This window comes from Nematolebias whitei, chromosome 11, assembly GCF_014905685.2.
Source record: "Nematolebias whitei isolate Nwh7 chromosome 11, NemWhi1, whole genome shotgun sequence".
Lineage (NCBI taxonomy): Eukaryota > Metazoa > Chordata > Actinopteri > Cyprinodontiformes > Rivulidae > Nematolebias > Nematolebias whitei.
This window is the reverse complement of record NC_056508.1, coordinates 41,464,381-41,481,601: the sequence shown is the minus strand read 5'-3', so window position 1 is coordinate 41,481,601 and position 17,221 is coordinate 41,464,381. Positions and strand designations below refer to the sequence as shown.

At 40.4% G+C, this 17,221-nt stretch overlaps 1 protein-coding gene across 1 annotated transcript in view; it reads right to left on the bottom strand.

Moving 5' to 3' along the window:
• The window catches only part of prex1 (phosphatidylinositol-3,4,5-trisphosphate-dependent Rac exchange factor 1), a 121,179-nt gene extending 105,881 nt beyond the window's left edge, over positions 1-15,298 (bottom strand). The window contains exon 1 of the mRNA XM_037685014.1: positions 14,932-15,298. Within this exon, the coding sequence (XP_037540942.1) occupies positions 14,932-15,075 (144 nt within the window). The 5' untranslated portion in view covers positions 15,076-15,298. The remainder of the gene's footprint in view (positions 1-14,931) is intronic.
• Positions 15,299-17,221: the final 1,923 nt, after the last annotated feature.

The window sequence follows — 17,221 nt, the reverse complement described above, 5'->3', positions numbered from 1 at the left end:
CTACCTGCACCTCGCCACCTCCCGGGGGTGCTGACCACACGCCTCGCCGCCCCCTTCCTCCCTGCTCCGGCGGTGGAGGGACGGGGCACGACTGCCGACCGGGACGGACTGTTCTCAGTGCATTTTTTTTTATTTAACCAGGCATAAACACTAAGAACAAAATCTTATTTACAGTGTTGGCCTGGCAAGCCCAGTGGCATCAACCACTGCAATTTAAAATTAGCAGTCGGGTTTAATTTGTGCCAAATAGTCTTACAAATCAAATGAACATATAGAAAAAGTTTTTTTCAAACGGATGACCCCTGCAGTGTCTGCTTAGTAATAATCTGGCTCTAGAATGAATTGTCAGCGACCTCTGTCCTGCAGCAGCATTCCTGGCACAACGCTGCTTTACTTTCCAAATATCAAGGCGCTCATCTTCTTTGTGAGCAAATTTATCCAATTCTCGCGGGTTCTCTTGTCAAGAGAGCAAAAACAGTGTTAATGGGAACAAACCGTGACCACGGTTTTTTTTTTTTTCTTCTTCTTCTCCAGGCTACATCAGCATTCAGCAACAACGTTGGGCCATCTCACTCAATTCAGATATCTCACAAGAGAGCCTGTATATCAAGAGCAAGCTCTAACACTTGTCAAGGATTTTCCAACAGGCTCTGAGAGGCCCTTTCAATTTGCTGCAGTTCCCACACCTTCTGAAACAACCCTCAAACTGGATCACAGACCCACAGATCCAAGATTTTCTATGCAAGTTCTCAGATCACCGGTCTCAAACGCTCTACCCTTCCCAAACCAAAGAAAACAACAACATGCTCAGAACAATGACCCATTAAGCATCTTTTCTTTTAGAAAGAGGATTTGGATAACCAGCCACAAAGAAAGACAGGGCAGTTTTGGAGAAGGAATGAGGCCATTTTGGGGCCGACATGGCATGAAATTGAATAAATAATTGAAGAAATCCCCTCTTTGTAGCTAGAGCGCAGCAGAGCCGGAGAAAGACCCATGGCGTTGCCACAATAAGGGACCCCAGCAAACAAGAGCAAATGTTTTTTCCCCCTTCCTAAAGCTGTAATTCACCTCTCTCCTCAACTCTTAAAAACTCCCTCCACTCCTCTCACCCACCAGCCTGTCTCTAGCTGTCCTCCTTGGAAAAACTCCTCTTGGCAGACCCAATAACCAAAACACAAAGTCGTCTTTGAGCCTTGGCCAGATTTTTTTGTTTTTTCTCATCTCACTCACTTCCGCGTTGAAGGACTTTAAACTTGGGGGGGTTCTTTGAACTGCTCATATGGGTGTGAACTAAAACACTGTGGGGGATGAGATGATTGGACCAAAGCAGACACTTCCTGTTTGAGACCCCCACCTCATCAAGCCCACGTCACTCCTTTGACATTATTGAGTAGATGATTTACAAAATTCTTTATGTCACAAATATCCACGTTTTACTCTGGCTGAAAGAAGCCTCAGAAGGGCGTCATGACGAACTTCAAATTGTTTCACTGCTATGAAGCAATTACAGTTTCTACAACTGTCTGCTTTTGTTACCAACTTGGCTCTGGTGCACCAGTGTCAGCGCAGACTGGTATCAGTCACCATATCTCAACTATGTCAGGGTGTTTGGTATATTTTATCCTACAATTACATGATCCCTTTCGCTCGTCATATTAATTACAATCGTGCAGAACAGAAGCACAGAACATGTCTCATCACATCCTGGCACGGTAAGAATATACTGTGGAAATGTAGCTGAAAAGCAGTGTTGTGCATGAACCCGTTGAAAGAAGAGTATCCGTGCACAGCATTTTTTATGAATGTATCAAGGATGTTTAACTGAAAACCTTGATTTCGGTTAAACTTTTTGTAGTAACATTAAACAACTTTTTTTTTTTTTCCCAGAAGTGAGTATAAACTTGTAGAACAAACTTTTTGTATTTCATGCAAAAAAGTGACTTTTTTTTCTCAATAGTAGGCTTTATTGACAGACTGTCACAGATGTCACGTCATGTTTGTGAGGATCAGTCGTTGATAAAAATCCTTCTTTTTCTCCTCGACTGAACTTTAACAAGTTTAAGACGATGCCAAAACCGTTATTAACAAAAGTGTATGCCAAGTTGTTAATTGATGCACCGTTCTGCATGTACCGGTACACAGAAAAAGTGCATTACAAGCGTGACGTGAAACCAGATCCCAACATCATGTCAGAGATCATGTCAGAGAAGAACAGAGGAGATTAAGCTAACAAAATTTATTAAATAAATAAATGAGAAATGGTTAATGTTGAGAATAGGCCTGTCACAATGATAAATTTTTCTGGGCAATTAATTGTCTCAGAAATTATTGCGATAAACAATAATATTGTTTGAAATTTGACAGTAATTAGTAATTGTCAAATTTAAGAAGAAATGTTTAATTTGTGTTGCATGTAGTACCTTTTTTTGACCACCAGATGGCAGTATAAGACTGTCTGAACCGAAGGATGGATAGTGAGGGAGCGAGCAGCGTGTCTCTTTAAGACAATCGGAGGGAGGCCGCTTGACGTGACATGGGCTGCCTCTCTTCGGTTCTCAAAATGGTGGACGCTCGGTGTGGTTTGAGCTCTTTAGCGTAGCATTTTTCACACAAAGCTTTTAATTAAAAAAAATCAGTAAACAAGTTCTCAGCTTCTTTTTGCAGAGAAAAACAACTTTTTACATGAAGGCACGGGGTTCAACCATGAATTTGAGCTTCAACAAGATGGAGGTTTTTTTCCCGGAGGTCGGCATGTTAGCTTAGCTCGTAGCTTAGCTTCTCAGCTTAGCTGCTTTTAACGATCCAAAAACGTGATTTTGGACGGTTGAAAAGGATTTCAAAAAGAAAGGATAGGGGGGGGGGGGGGGAAGAGCACTGGAGTTGAGCTTTTTGTCATCCATTGTCTTCAGTAGAAAGAGAAAGACACAAAGTAACGATAAAGCCGATAAATGAAAACGAGGTCGATAATTTTCATTTATCATGCGATTAATTGATTTATTGTTTATTGTGACAGGCCTAGTTGAGAATGTGAATGAAACATGGCATTTTGAAGTTGGGAACTATGAACACAAATTAATCTAAACTTGAACAAATCTTGAATGAATCTTAGGATCCTCTTAATTATCTGATTACCTTAAAACTTAAATGACTGTTATTTTACATATAATAAAACAAATATATTTTCATGGCTAATAAAGTGTGTCCAATGACATGTCCAAAAACCCTATTAATCACAGGCTGCTGACCAACAATCAGCACAGATCTCAAAACTGAAAACGCTATAGAAAAGCTAAAAGAATTAGCGTAGTGTTTATCAATGACATTTTCAAGGTCAAGTTCAAAGTTCTTTATCGTCATTCCCATTGCATGTGGTACATGTGGTGGAACAAAATTGTATACACAGGGTCCCAGTTACATCCAACGAAAGTATAAATCGTAAAAGAAAAACAGTAATAAGATCTAAGATATGAACTAAGAAATAGGCTAAACTAAGAATACGTTAAATAAACACTTACTGGCAATAGTACAAAAACAGTAATACGCCAAACAACAGCAGCAGCAGTTTGTACACAAATCAAATGTTTTTAAGTAAAGTCATGTTCTGATAACGTCAACTATTATTTACAAATATTATTCAGGTTTTAGCAAAGAAAGAATAAAAAAATATGTGAAAATACAGCTTTACTGCAACATGTTTTTAATACAAGAAGCTGCGGTAACTATTAGGACAAATGGTATCGTGCAGCAACTACTCTGCTGACTTTTAAACTAGCAGCACAGATTAGCGTTAGCAAACATAATTATGGACTTTTGTGGAGGTTTATTCAGAATCCTTCATGTCTGTGATGCAACAAAAAATTTATTTTACCCCCCACCCCTAGTTCTTGTGAAGGAATAACTTGCACATCATTGCTTAGGGAAAAATAAAATCTGTTTCTTTATGCCATCAATTCAGACTCAGCTATTTGCTTCGTTAAAAACATCAAACATCCTTCATTATATTTGTCGGTACCAAAAGTGACACGTTGTCCTAATGGAAATCATTCAGCTCAGGTTTGCCTGCGAGTTCTTTTTATTACATGGCTTCTTGGTGACAGGTGACATGTGGTGGTCTGCAGATAACATCATGAACCAGATTGCAGAGACCATCTGGAGGTTTGGGCGGGCGTGTTTTCTGGTGCTGATAGACGTAAACTGAATGAATCACAGTGTGGTGAATATGATGTTGAGTGAGCCATCAGAGCAGCACGAGCCTCCAACAGAGGACGAGACGAGCTGCAGACAAAGAGGTATGACAGCTAATCATTGAAGGTGGACCTGATTATACCTGCTCATAAATGGTTCCAAGACAGCATTTCGCTTTTTGCTTTAATTTGTATAACTTGACCAAGAAAATCCAAAATAAGATTGCCACACCTGGCATTCAGCTAGGCAGACGTAAACAGTCTGCACAGCTTTGAAGGAGATGAAATAGTGGCAAAAAAGCTAATTAGTGCCCAACATTTTGCAATAACGGTCATTTGGCAAAACAGGTAGGAAGATGCTACAGAACATAGACCGTTTTAAACTCAAATGGTGTTTCAGTATCTCATAGAGAACTGCATTTCATGAACAAAAAGCAGCAGGTTAAAGATCTAAAAATATTTGATTTATGGTCCAGAAAACATGCTGCTTCTCATTTTGGCGGTGGTTGCAACCATCACTGGTTTACTTTTCCATTTCAGGGGGTGACACCTTTGGTGTAATTTTTACTCACGATATTCCAACCTTGCCCAAACAGAACCTACAGTAAGAATGCAGAACTTAATCTACGTCACATGCCATCTTGTGATGAAGACAGACCTCGTAACGTCGTGCCAAAATATCTGTTTTATGGATATTCTTGATGTTAGTTTAAAGTAACAGGAAATCATTAGTATTTCTTAGTCTATAAATCTGTACAAAGCATAAAAAGTGCTTGCTCAAACAATCAGAGCAGACTGGGCTTTTCAGATGTTGAGTTGCCTTCCTGGCCCGACTTCCCATTTTAAATTTAAAAAAAGGTTTCCTGTTTGCAACTCTGGAAATGCTTTCAGCTTGTGATAGCAACAAACTGCTGAAGTTAGTCTAGGTCATGTTCTTTCTTTATTGCATCTTCCATTAACCTTCATGACATACTAAATTAATTCAAGTCAAGCTGCTAAGGTGGCATTTCAAAACCAATCTAAAACCTAAAGTTTAGTACAAAAGTTGAACTCATTTCAACTTCGTACCACCACACAGCAAAAAGACAGTGCAAAGTTCCTCTTATTACCTTAGTTGATTTGCCAGAACTTTTCTGTCAGGGAAATATACTTTCACTCTTGAAAGGCAACACACATCTGGTTGCATTTGAGAACCCAAACACTGTAATGCTGCCTCAGTTCATAAACCAACTTGCAAATCTCTTGGGTGTGTCTGTGCCAAGTCCTTTTGTAGATACCCATGCATTCTATTCTTTCACAGCACTGCACTGCACTGGTACTGAAGCCTCCTGGAGAAAGTAGCTGTCCAAACTTTGTCCAGATCATGATCACCGAGGTGACACTGATGAGCTCGTATTCCCTTACATTTACAATTCAGATCAGGTTGAGTGATGTATTGTATGTCAGACTGCTGAGAACACTACCCAGAGTTCTTTCTTGCATGTTTCTACTGTTCCATAAATTAAAAAAACAGCAAAGTGCATCTGAAAACCTTCTATTTGCATTCTTCAGATTACAAGATCTGATATTTGATACAAAGAGACCGGGTTTATGATATTCTTACCAATGCACATCTCAGAATTTGGTTTGCACCGTTCTGAACAGATATACTTCTCTAACTTCATGGATCATGGCAATCAAAAACAGGAAACTTTCACTAATGCCTTTGCAAGATTCAGTTTCTACTGTACTAATACACAACTGTAAGGACCTGCAGTCACCCTTGAAGGGGAGCTGAGGGGTGGATGTTTTTCCCACCAATTCTCTTGAACATCGTGCCTTTGGGTCTAAATGGTTCAGACTTGTTAGACTGAATTCTTAAAATTCCTACTGCAGTCTTGTGCCTTAAAGAAATGGCTTATCAACACACATGACTATAAAAAGCACAAAGATTAAGTTAAAAAGTGGCAATTACCACCATTGCTCTGTAATGGCTTAGACTGGGAAAGTACTTTCACTGCAAGGTACCAATTGTCCAGAGCTGATGAAGATTCTCAAGTTTTTTTTTAATTCAATTGTCCAGAGCTAAAGGAGAAAAGATGCATTGGACAAAAATATGTTTCTCTGCCTTTATTTTAAATGTCTTTCAGCATACAATGATTTGATTAGGCATGCAAGTTACAGTAAGTTGCAAAAATATCCATCCCTCTCAAAATGGCTTCTATTTTGTCGCCTTACACAGTTAAAATGTAAGGTGACAAAATAGATGGATAGATACGTGTCTGCAGTGCAGTGGGCACTGTACTGATCTGTCGTGGTAAAGAGAGAGCTGAGTCAAAAGGCGAAGCTCTCAATTTACCGGTCGATCTACGTTCCTACCCTCATCTATGGTCATGAGCTTTGGGTTGTGACCAAAAGAACGAGATCACGAATACAAGTGGCCGAAATGAGTTTTCTCCGCAGGGTGTCTGGGCTTTCCCTTAGAGATAGGGTGAGAAGTTCGGTCATCCGGGAGGTACTCAGAGTAGAGCCACTGCTTCTCCACATCGAGAGGAGGCAGTTGAGGTGGCTCGGGCATCTGGTGAGGATGCCTCCTGGATGCCTCCCTGGTGAGGTGTTCCAGACACTCTTACCGGAAGGAGACAGAGGAAAACCCAGGACACACTGGAGGGACTGTCTCGGCTCGCCTGGGAACGCCTTGGGATTCCCCTGGAGGAGGTGGCCCAAGTGGCTGGGAAGAGGGAAGTCTGGGCCTCCCTAGGCTGTTACCCTCACGACCCAACCCCAGATAAGCAGAGGATGGACAGACAGACAAACATTGTTAAGCTTTAATTTTTAGTTGTTTAGATGTAAAAAATCTACAAAAAAAATCAGATGAATGAATGCAAACAAAAAAAAAACTATTTTAAGGTCATTTTAAAAAGCAACACTGAAAGATGGTGTCTGCATTTGTATTCAACCCCCAAACCCAATATTGTAGAAAACCACCTTTTAAAGCAGTTCCAGCATCTCGGTGGACCTTGGTTCATATGATCACTGGACTTGTCCATTCTGCATCACAAAACTGCTGCAGCTCATTCAGGTTGGACAGATCCTGCTCATGTCCAACAATCTTTAAATCAAACCAAAATTTCTCAGTTGGATTAAGGTCTGGGTTTTGACTGGACCGTTCCAGGGCAATCAACAGTACTTGTTGATCCTTGTTGAAGGTGGACCTTCATTCCAGCCTCAAATCTCTTGGCTTTTTTAAAGCATAGTCTTTTTTTCTGTCCACTCCTCCATGAAGCCCAGCTCTTTGCAGCTTATAACCACCCTATGGACAGATCCTCCCATCTCTACAGGAGAGCTGACCTGCTCTATCAGGGTTATCTCTTTGGTGTCCGTTTGTCTGATTAACACCACCCTATCCCAGTCTGTGAGTACTGTAGATTAAGTGGAGCTTCATGGAATGTTCAGGGTTCAATTCAATTCAATTCAGTTTATTTATATAGCACCAAGTCACAACAGAAGTCATCTCGGGGCACTGAACAGAAACATTATAAATAATAATTTAACACCATCTGAGTTTTTTTTATAAACCAACCCTGATCTGTACTTCCCACAACTTTGTCATTCATCTGTATAAAGAGCTCCTTGGTCTTCATGATGCATCATTTTTCAGTTTTATATATTTAAAACGTATTTGCAACACATTTTTTCTTGTTTCACTTCATTAATCTGGAGTATTTTTTTGGAAAATTATTGCTTTTAACCAAATTACAATGCTAATCTGAACAAATCATTCTATTTAGACTAATCAGTGCTTTTAGATCACATTCATACAATGATGGGACACGCATCAGAGGCTGTGAGGGATTCAGTGACTTGCCCAGGGACACTTCAACATGTGACTGCTGGTGGAATGGAACCCCCAACTCTCCCATTGGAGGACAACTGCTCTAACCACTCAGCCATAGCTTCCCCTAATAAAAAGATTACCAAGAGGGAGAAATACTTTTGCAATCCCCTGTATTTAGGCTACTGTGTAAGAGTGTGTCCGATCTACTAAAAATGAAGAGGCAAAGTGTTTAAAGCCCACTAATAATAAAAGTCCTGGCAAAGACCCAGCAGACTGTTGCAAAACTTTAAATCTTGCTGCATGTATCTATGTTTGTATGATTACTGTGAGGTTGAGAGTACAGTGAGCTGAAATCACCAGTGTGGTGGCAAAGATGAGAGTTAAAATCTAAAGCTATTTATACTCCCACATTCAAGAGAAATTTGATGCTGGTCTTTCCCACAGAGTGGGGAGGGCATGAGAGGTGAAACAGAGGAAAAGAAGAGAGAGAGAGGAGGAAAAGGTAAAGCTTGTAGAGGAAGCGCAGTGCTGGGTTCCTGCACGTCCGTCTTCCTCAGCTCAATAGTGTGCTGCGTTTGTGTGCAAACCTGTACACATCATCCTGCTTGATCGGACCAAATTGTCTAAATCGCAGTATGGGATGTAAAGTCACGTCAACAGGCAAAAACAAGAAAGACGTTTAAGCAAATGTGCCATCCCGCACCAAAACACATTTTTTTGGTTTATTCCCCAAAACAAACATCAGCATTGGAGCAGTAATCTCATTTGTGTGTGGCCCAAAGCAAAAGGTCACAGGACGCAGGATTTCCAGATGTTTCCTATTATCCCACAGCACCTTCCTGGTCACTCAACTCCTTTCTGTCTCTCAATTCTCAAAGTTAATAGGAGAGGTCAAAATCTGACGGATTTATTGGCCACACATTTTCAACTGTTGTTTTTACAGGGCAAGATTCACCAAGACATGGGTCATTGTGGCCAGACGAAGAAAAATCCAGAGCATTTAAATGTGGCCAACGACCATATTTTTATGGTTTTGAAGGAAAATCCCACAAGCCTGCCAGGTACGACATCAGTGAGCATTTTCTTGTCCAACATTCTAGTGGATCTTGTCAGCAAAAATCCAGTTGACTGGATTAAATCAACAAAGCACGATCTAAAAGAAAATTCAACCCATGACACTAAAAAGGCAGAAACATGGGAAAGTCTCAACTTGAAGAGATCAGTTTGCTTCCACTCTGCTCAGAGCTAATTGATTTAGAGCTTAAGAGTGATAACATTGAGCAAAATGAATCCTCTAATCTCCGCTTTCACACCCCATCCCCTTCTCACCTCTTGCGCTCTCACCATCTCAACATGCTTCTCTCCACTGTAGATGAGCTTGTTGGAACTGGTAATTGCCGGGGGATGAGAGACGTGCGCAACAGCTGAGATGCCAAAACCGAATAAACGTTGCCATCGTTCTGATTGAGGAGCAGGGCTGAACCGGGGTCTGAGGTCCAAAGGGTTGTGGACGATGAAGAAAGGGTGAGACAACCGGTGTCAGCAACAGTTTTGTTTGCTACTTTAGCATGTCCAAACAATTCCATCATAATTAAAGAAAACAACCAGGCAAGTAAAGGTCAATTTCAGCAAAATGTTTTGTTTTTTTTTAACTGTCCAGTGGGCATGTTATTTCTACTCCTGCATCTTATATAAATGCAGACATACACCACAGGTTCTAGGGAAGCCCATGAAAGGCGTACTGGAAAAATGGCAATGGCATTCTCTTATAAATTATCAAAGCATCTCCCATCCTTGCATAGCTTCAATATATGGTACGACACATCACAACAAAATTCATCCCCCACCATTCTGAATCAGACTTTATCTTTACTGAAACCATATGCTGTGAGCTCCCACAGCTAGACTTCCCTTATCAACACCACAGTGAGCTGTCGGGTGACAAACCCTCGGCTCCCACTGAGGGGAAGACAGGCTGGCCCGACCCTCGACAGCGAACATGAGGGAGGAGATTTGAAAAAGATTGGCAGTGGTGTGGTGGCAGTGACTGGTTATTTTCCCTTTCCGTTTCATCCATGCACTACTAAAGCAGCACCAACCATCATGTCATCACACACAGAGATTTTGTGGACAATGACGGCATATGACATGCTAGAGAATAACTTTACTATGAGGTCCTAGAAAAGTCCAAATGTAGGACATAAACTGATAGACAATAAAAGCAAGCACCGTCAGTGTTCTTCACTTCGAAGCCACCACGCAGATATATATATTTTTTTAAATCAAGAAAATTTAATTTCATGCCAGAACAAAATTTCTACAAAACTTAATTATTTAGAATAAAAAACGAGTCTACGTTTTGATGTGCAAACTATACAAGAAGTATAAAAAGAACCAAGCTCAAAACAAACATTAAAGCCAGAGGCTCGTTATGGTCCACATGGTAACCACACATCTGTGTCTGTCACTCCCTGACTTCCTGGTTAATGAGAGGCAGACAGAAATGGACTGAAAGATGAGTTGCTGTGCAAAAAGTATAAGTTAGAGCTTAAAAGATTTTTCTACTGTGAGCAGAAAACTAAGATAAGATAAGATAAAACTTTATTGATCCTGCAGGAAATTGTTGTGCCAGAGTTCCTATACAAAGGAGCATACAAGATTTAAAAATAACAGGATATAAAAAAAATAACAGAGAGATAGAGGTATCAACAATTAAGGTCCAAAACATGTCAGGTGCAGGCAGAAACATGACAGTGTTTATTGTAGTGCAGTAACTAATGGCCCCACGTGATTTTTTTAAACCTAGTGTTTTATGTAAAACACATATGTTTAAAAGATCCTTCACTTCTAGTTTTAAAGAGAATACTTTAAGCAAAAACATAAATGAAATCTGTGGACATTTTGGTGTGCACTCTGCATTCTGGGGGGATTTGAGTTAAATAAAAAACAACAACTATAAGTTATATACAAGAGAGAGACACGATGGGTGAAAGGAGACAAAAATGTCAAAGTTTTGAACCAAAAAGAGTTGCAGGGGGTGAGAATAAACAGTTTGCAAAAAAACATGAACATTTTAGACAGCTCACAAGTTATTGTGCGACATCAACTGTCAGTTAAACATTTTGTGGAAAAATCCTAAAACTTAAGCAGCAATTGTGTAAAAACTGTAAAAGATATCAAAGTGCCAGCTCAGTTATGTGAAGTCCAACTTTCTGTGACCCGTTTAAACTTTAAATGAAGTTTCTAATGTGAATCCTGCGTGAGTTTTAGTGCTCCAAAGAGAGCTGGATTCTCTTGTGCATTTTGCCAAAATCCCATTGATTGCCATTGTTTTGTGTTTTCTGAAACGTTTTTGCATATTTTGTCAATGTTATGGGACGATGTACAACTACCAAAAGTCATAGAATGCAATTCTTGATCGAGCTTCACATTTTGGGATTTAATTTACACGTTTCTATTTTAAAGTTATACGACGAGACAAATGAAAACACTTAACAGGATCGTAATAAGTGTTTGAATGCTGTTGCTTTGATATCAAACAGACCAGACATGCCTGCAAAAAAAAAAAAACACGAGCTTCATGTTGACACTCCATTTGAAATGATTGATATTCTATGCAGGAAGGATGCAGGATGTAGGAAGAGGGCCACCTGCATCATGAAGGACCCCACTCACCCAGCACACACACTTTTTGCCCCGCTCCCCTCAGGAAGGAGGTTAAGGAGTATTAAGTGTAGAACCACTAGACTGAGGAACAGCTTCTACCCTGAGGCTGTTAGACTCATGAATTTCTCACCAGGATGTGAAAAATTACATCATGTTGCTGCTGATCTGTTTCATGTTGCCGTGTTCATTCGTGCTCATTTGCCCACACAGACTCATGTTCGTGCTGCTATTCGGCGTATTGTTTTTTATCAAAAATTCAAATTCAAAAATACTTTATTAATCCCAAAGGGAAATTATTTTGTTGTTGTAACTCGATATTCTCATTTCATTAAGAGATGTTATAGATACTGACGGCTGTAGACAGGAAGGATCTCTATACATTCTCTTATGCAACTAGTGCTTAGCGTATTTTTAGTTAGCGTTTTTCTTAGTTCATATCTTAGATCTTATTACCGTTTTTCTTTTACATTTTATTGTTGGCTGTAACTGGGACCCTGTTTACACAATTTCGTCCCACCACATGCACCACATGTGGTTCGAATGACAAATAAAGAAACTCTGACTCTATGATCTGGGAGATAACATTTCTTAATTCAGACAGTCTTCCTAAACTACAAGGGTTAAAAGCAAAGATGCCAATTCTTGTGATGACATGAATGAGCACAACTGATGGCACCGACAGCTTTCAGATGTCCACAAGAAAAGCCTCCTCTGATAAATCTGTGGGGGATTTGTCATTGTTGTGCCAGAAAAGGGTTCAGGAGGAAGGAGGTCACAGCGTGTCCCTTCGGTGGCTGGTCTGTCTTGCAACAGATGATAAGCTTCACTCACTGCCGCCGCAAAGAGGACCGTCATCCCAAAGATACTTGGATTCTACAAGTGTAAATACATTCATCCCTATGTGGTTGTAATTATTTAGAAACGATTTAAGAAAACACAAGCTGTGAGACACAAATCTACACTGGGCCAGAACTTTGAGGAAGTTTCTTAACATGTGACAGCGTGGAAGAAAGAAGGAACCAACATCATGTTTTAACACGAATATCAACCGGATGTTGAGAACCGGAAAATGCAAGGAATCATGAGAATGTTAATAAGAAGCAGCCTCCAATCATGGGTAAGAATGATAACATTCAGGGGTCGCCTTTGATGCAGCAGGGTGCCAAAGCAGAGCAACCTAAAGGCATGCTTGCTCTATGGCAGTGGTTCCCAAAGCTGGGGTTGAGACCCCACAGAGGGTCATCGAAGACCAAATGCGGAGCTTTTAGGTGGTTTTCAGACATCAATTTAAAGAGTCCCTTTAACCAGCGATAGTAAGGGTTGCAGCGAATCTCCCTCTGCCACTATTTTGTAGGTGGGAGGCTGAAAGGTTTGGGACACACTGCTCTAGGGTGAGCCTCGAGCCTGGTCCTGACCTACGACTCTTATTATTTTCTTATGTACAAGACAACTGTATTTCTTAATGGCAATTGGTGTTGTTTTAAAAATGGTTAAAGTATCGTGCTGTCATTTCAATAACAGCCAGACTGGAGCTGACATTGCACATATTTTGGCCACAGCTAGAGGCAGAAGCAACCTGCAGTTAAAACAGCAGAAGACGAAACAGAGGAAACTGCAACCAGAAGTGACAAAGTGAGCGGTCACTCGCAGGGTGGAAGCAGCGTGTTAACAACTGAACGAGTGTTAAATTACTAGAATGTTCATTCATAACAGGACAATTTGTACACAAGAAGTAAATGGTGCAACATTAGTGAGGACAATACGCTGGCAGTGTTGAGCAGCAGAGTTGAGTACATGGGTTGGGCCCATTAAAGTCTTGCTAAATCTTCTCTGCTCATGCTAAACAACTTGTTCCGGTAGCGGCTCTTGTTTTGAGCTGCTAGTACTCCAGGTTGCAACGAGAGATAATCTCACAACTCCACAGTGTGGGACTAAACTCCATCTTTCACGATGACAACACTCAGCCCTGAGAACGAGGTTTATCAGACTACCACCAGAATTTGGAAATGGGAATAGCCTCCCTACAGTCCTGACCTCATTCACATTTAACACTTGTGGGATTCGCTATGGTGTAATGGTAATTCCAGAGTGCCCAAAACCGCTGGAAAATGCTGGGAGAAATAATGGGATGGCATCCCACAGCAGCATGAGGAGTTGTGGTAGGTACCAGGCTGTCCTGATGCATGCTCAATAATCCAGGTAGAAAAATCAAGCAAGGTTAATCAGGTCCTCTGGACGGATTCTTGTTTGTTGAAACGTTTCATCTTTTATCCAAATGACTTTGTCAGTCTGAGCTCAGCAGGAGAAGGTTCAGGAGAAGGGGCTGTTTATAAGACTGATCTTGTTACAAGAGCTCAGACCAAGTCTTTTGGATAAAAGAAAACGTTTCGACAAACGAGAATCCTTGCAGAGGACCGGACTTAACCTTGTCAGATAGGCGTCCGGCTGTTGTGGCTGCGTATGGTTCTTCCACATGTTAACGGAGACCCTCGTTTGTCGAATGGATGAATTGTTCAACTGATGTTTCTTGTTTCTTCGAACTTCAATCATCCACTCCAACGAACGACGAGCGTCAAGAGCAGAATAGGCTGTTTGGTAATGTCAGAGAAGATAATGCAAGTTTTTACTGTGAGCCCAAATCACAAATGTGGCACCATTTAAAGAGAAATAACCAGGCTTCCCAACAGTGTGAGGTTTATTGCCAAGAAGCATTGTCACAGCAAATACCCCAAATCAAACACAAATTACCTTTTCATTCACCTTTTATTTATACAAGTTAATCCCATTGAGCCACTTGGACTCATTTACAAGAGAGACCTGGAGACCACCAAAGAGTGATAACAGTGGCAACAAACAACAACAACAGACATATTTATATACCACACTGAGACATTCTTTAAATTTACAACTCAGTTAAACTCCAAACACTGAATGACTCCAGCATTGCCACGAGGATGTCCTGAGGACTTTACTTGTTGTATTAAATTAATATTGTGTAACCCTACTAACAGGTGTGATTTAAGACTTCTGTGCATCTATTTATTTACCAAGCTCTTTACTATTTTAAACCCAAGTCCATAAACTCAAATGTGTGTCTTGTTTCGGACATATATTGAGGATTTGGCAACATCAGATGCAGCATGTTGCAGTCTAAGTGCAGAAATCCAACAATTTACAACAACCTTAAATAAAATGCATTTGAAAAGGAGGCCAACCTTTTAGTTGAAGAGGAGTTCGTGCATGAGAAAGTGCAAAACTTACCGACTGGAGGAAGAGCAGCGTCCGAACATAATCCCTCTCCGTGTTCAGAGTCTCGTTTAAAACGCAGAGCCGGAGCCGCTGCTGTCGGTCCGAGTCTTTGGAGACCTGGATCCCGTTCTCCTGGTGCCCTTCGTCCTCTTCCATGATCCTCACAAACCTCCCCCTGAAAGGTCCGGACGGGTCGCAACTCTCGAGAAGAAGCTACGCGTGTTTCCTGAAGCATCCACGCTGCCGCTGCTCTGGGGTCAGTTTTACTCCATGTCGCAGAGTCTGGTGATGCTCGACGCACAAAGTTCGGTCAAAGTCCCAAACAAGAAGCGGGAGGAGAGTCGGAGCTCGGCTGTGTGGTCGCAGCAGCAGCTGAGAGCGAAGCGAGACGGCAGGAGAGAGAGGAAGAGGAGGAACCGACGAGCTCGCGCAAACAAAACGCACAAGCGTGCGTCTGTGCCCCACGTCCTTCACACATGAAGTCACGGAAGCCTTTAAAGAGAAAAATGGCTTCTCGAAGTCAAAATAACTCAAGTCGCATTAAAAAAATTAAAAAAAAACACTGGCTCGTGCCACAGCAAAATTTAGCTAAATGCGACGTTTAAGGGAAATTTGCGGGGTTAGCTAGTTGTTTATCGAAACGCAACAGTGCAAGTCAACACTGAACCGATATATTTTAGACGTTTCGCAAAATATAGAAAACAAGGCGTTTAAATTATTCCAGGAACGTTAAATTCTTAAGTGTCGAGACTTAAAATTACTTGGTTAGCAAATGTAAGAAAATGGCGCCCTCTAGTGGTTGGAAGCGCAGCTGCAGCTTCCTGTTTGGAGGCGGGTGCTGATAAACATGACGTCACTTTTTGAAAAGCTCCCTTTTTCTGTCTGTTACCTCATAACAGACACAGCTCGTGAACAGCTGGAGTAAAATAAAATGTGTATAACGCTAACAATTTTACAGATAGAATACATTTGGACTCGTGCATTTGAAATAACTCCTTTTCTGTTAACATTTTGTGTGACATCATTTAAATTTTTACATTCGCCCATTGCAGTCAAGACTGTCTGCAAAATATTTTGTAAACTGCAGAATATTGATGAAACTTTCAGGAAATAATTATCAGTTATGAATCTACAACTGATTCAACAATGAATTCAAGAATGCCTTCACAACCAAGCAAACTTTGCAAAATAAAATAAAAAGGCCAAGCGTATTATACTGAGCTAAAATTTTATGTTAGTAGCTGAGAGTCATTCACAACATGTTCTATGAGCACAAAATCCAACAATATCATGAGATTGTGTATAATGTTAAGGTTTGGTATAACTGGCTACAAGTTTGTAATTTCTAGAAGATAATTTAAAACTGGCATGACAGGCGGAGGACAATGTGCATCTCTAAATATAATTTTAAACACACTAAAGTATCAGATCGTTGTTTGTTTTTTCTGTAAATTCAGCTTTTTGTCATGTTGTTCTGGTAAACATTTGGCATGTACAGCTTGCTGACTCATTTCAGTGCAGTCACACTTATCCAACTGCACAAGCTGCAACTCATCCTGATGCATTTCGGACTTTTGACGTTTTATTTCAAAACCGCAGCTTTAAACTTCTAAACCCAGTTCCTTCTGTAAAATGTAAGATTTATAAATGACATCCTGTAAGGGGAAAAAGAAAACAAAAAATCAAATTAAAAAGTGCCGAAATTAAAATGTCAATAATGGTTTTAATTGATGCATGTTACATTCAATACCCATTGTGTTCCTCCCGCATATAATTACAAACATACATTTTGTTTGCCGTCTCAGCTGCAACGGACAACTTTTAAATGCCTTAAGCTATCATATATTTACATATTCTTCTACTTCTGTACATGGCAAGTCCTTAAATACGATCAAAACATTAGAAGAGTAACAGGATACAATGTGCGATGATTGTATGTGTTTTCTTTGAAGCATATTTAATGTACTTTCCTTCCAAAAAAAGGCATGTGCATACAGCACCGTCATAAAAAGTGAGTCACGATTAGACATGATAGGTTAAAAACTCCACAAAGCCTCTTCTTCGTTCATATATCACAAGATAAAACTCTTCCTTCAGCAGGGTTTTTCTTCCAAAATGCAGAAAAGTACAAAAAGACGTTAAGGTAACAAAAAAAAAATGTGCTCAGTGCAATAAGACTTTCCAATATATCAGAAACTAAGAGGTGTTTGTCCTGTATGTGTGTGATAAATAAATTCACATTGTTACAGGCAATCAGAGGACTCAAATCCAAACAAAGGTACAGTGAATAAACAGTAGTGGA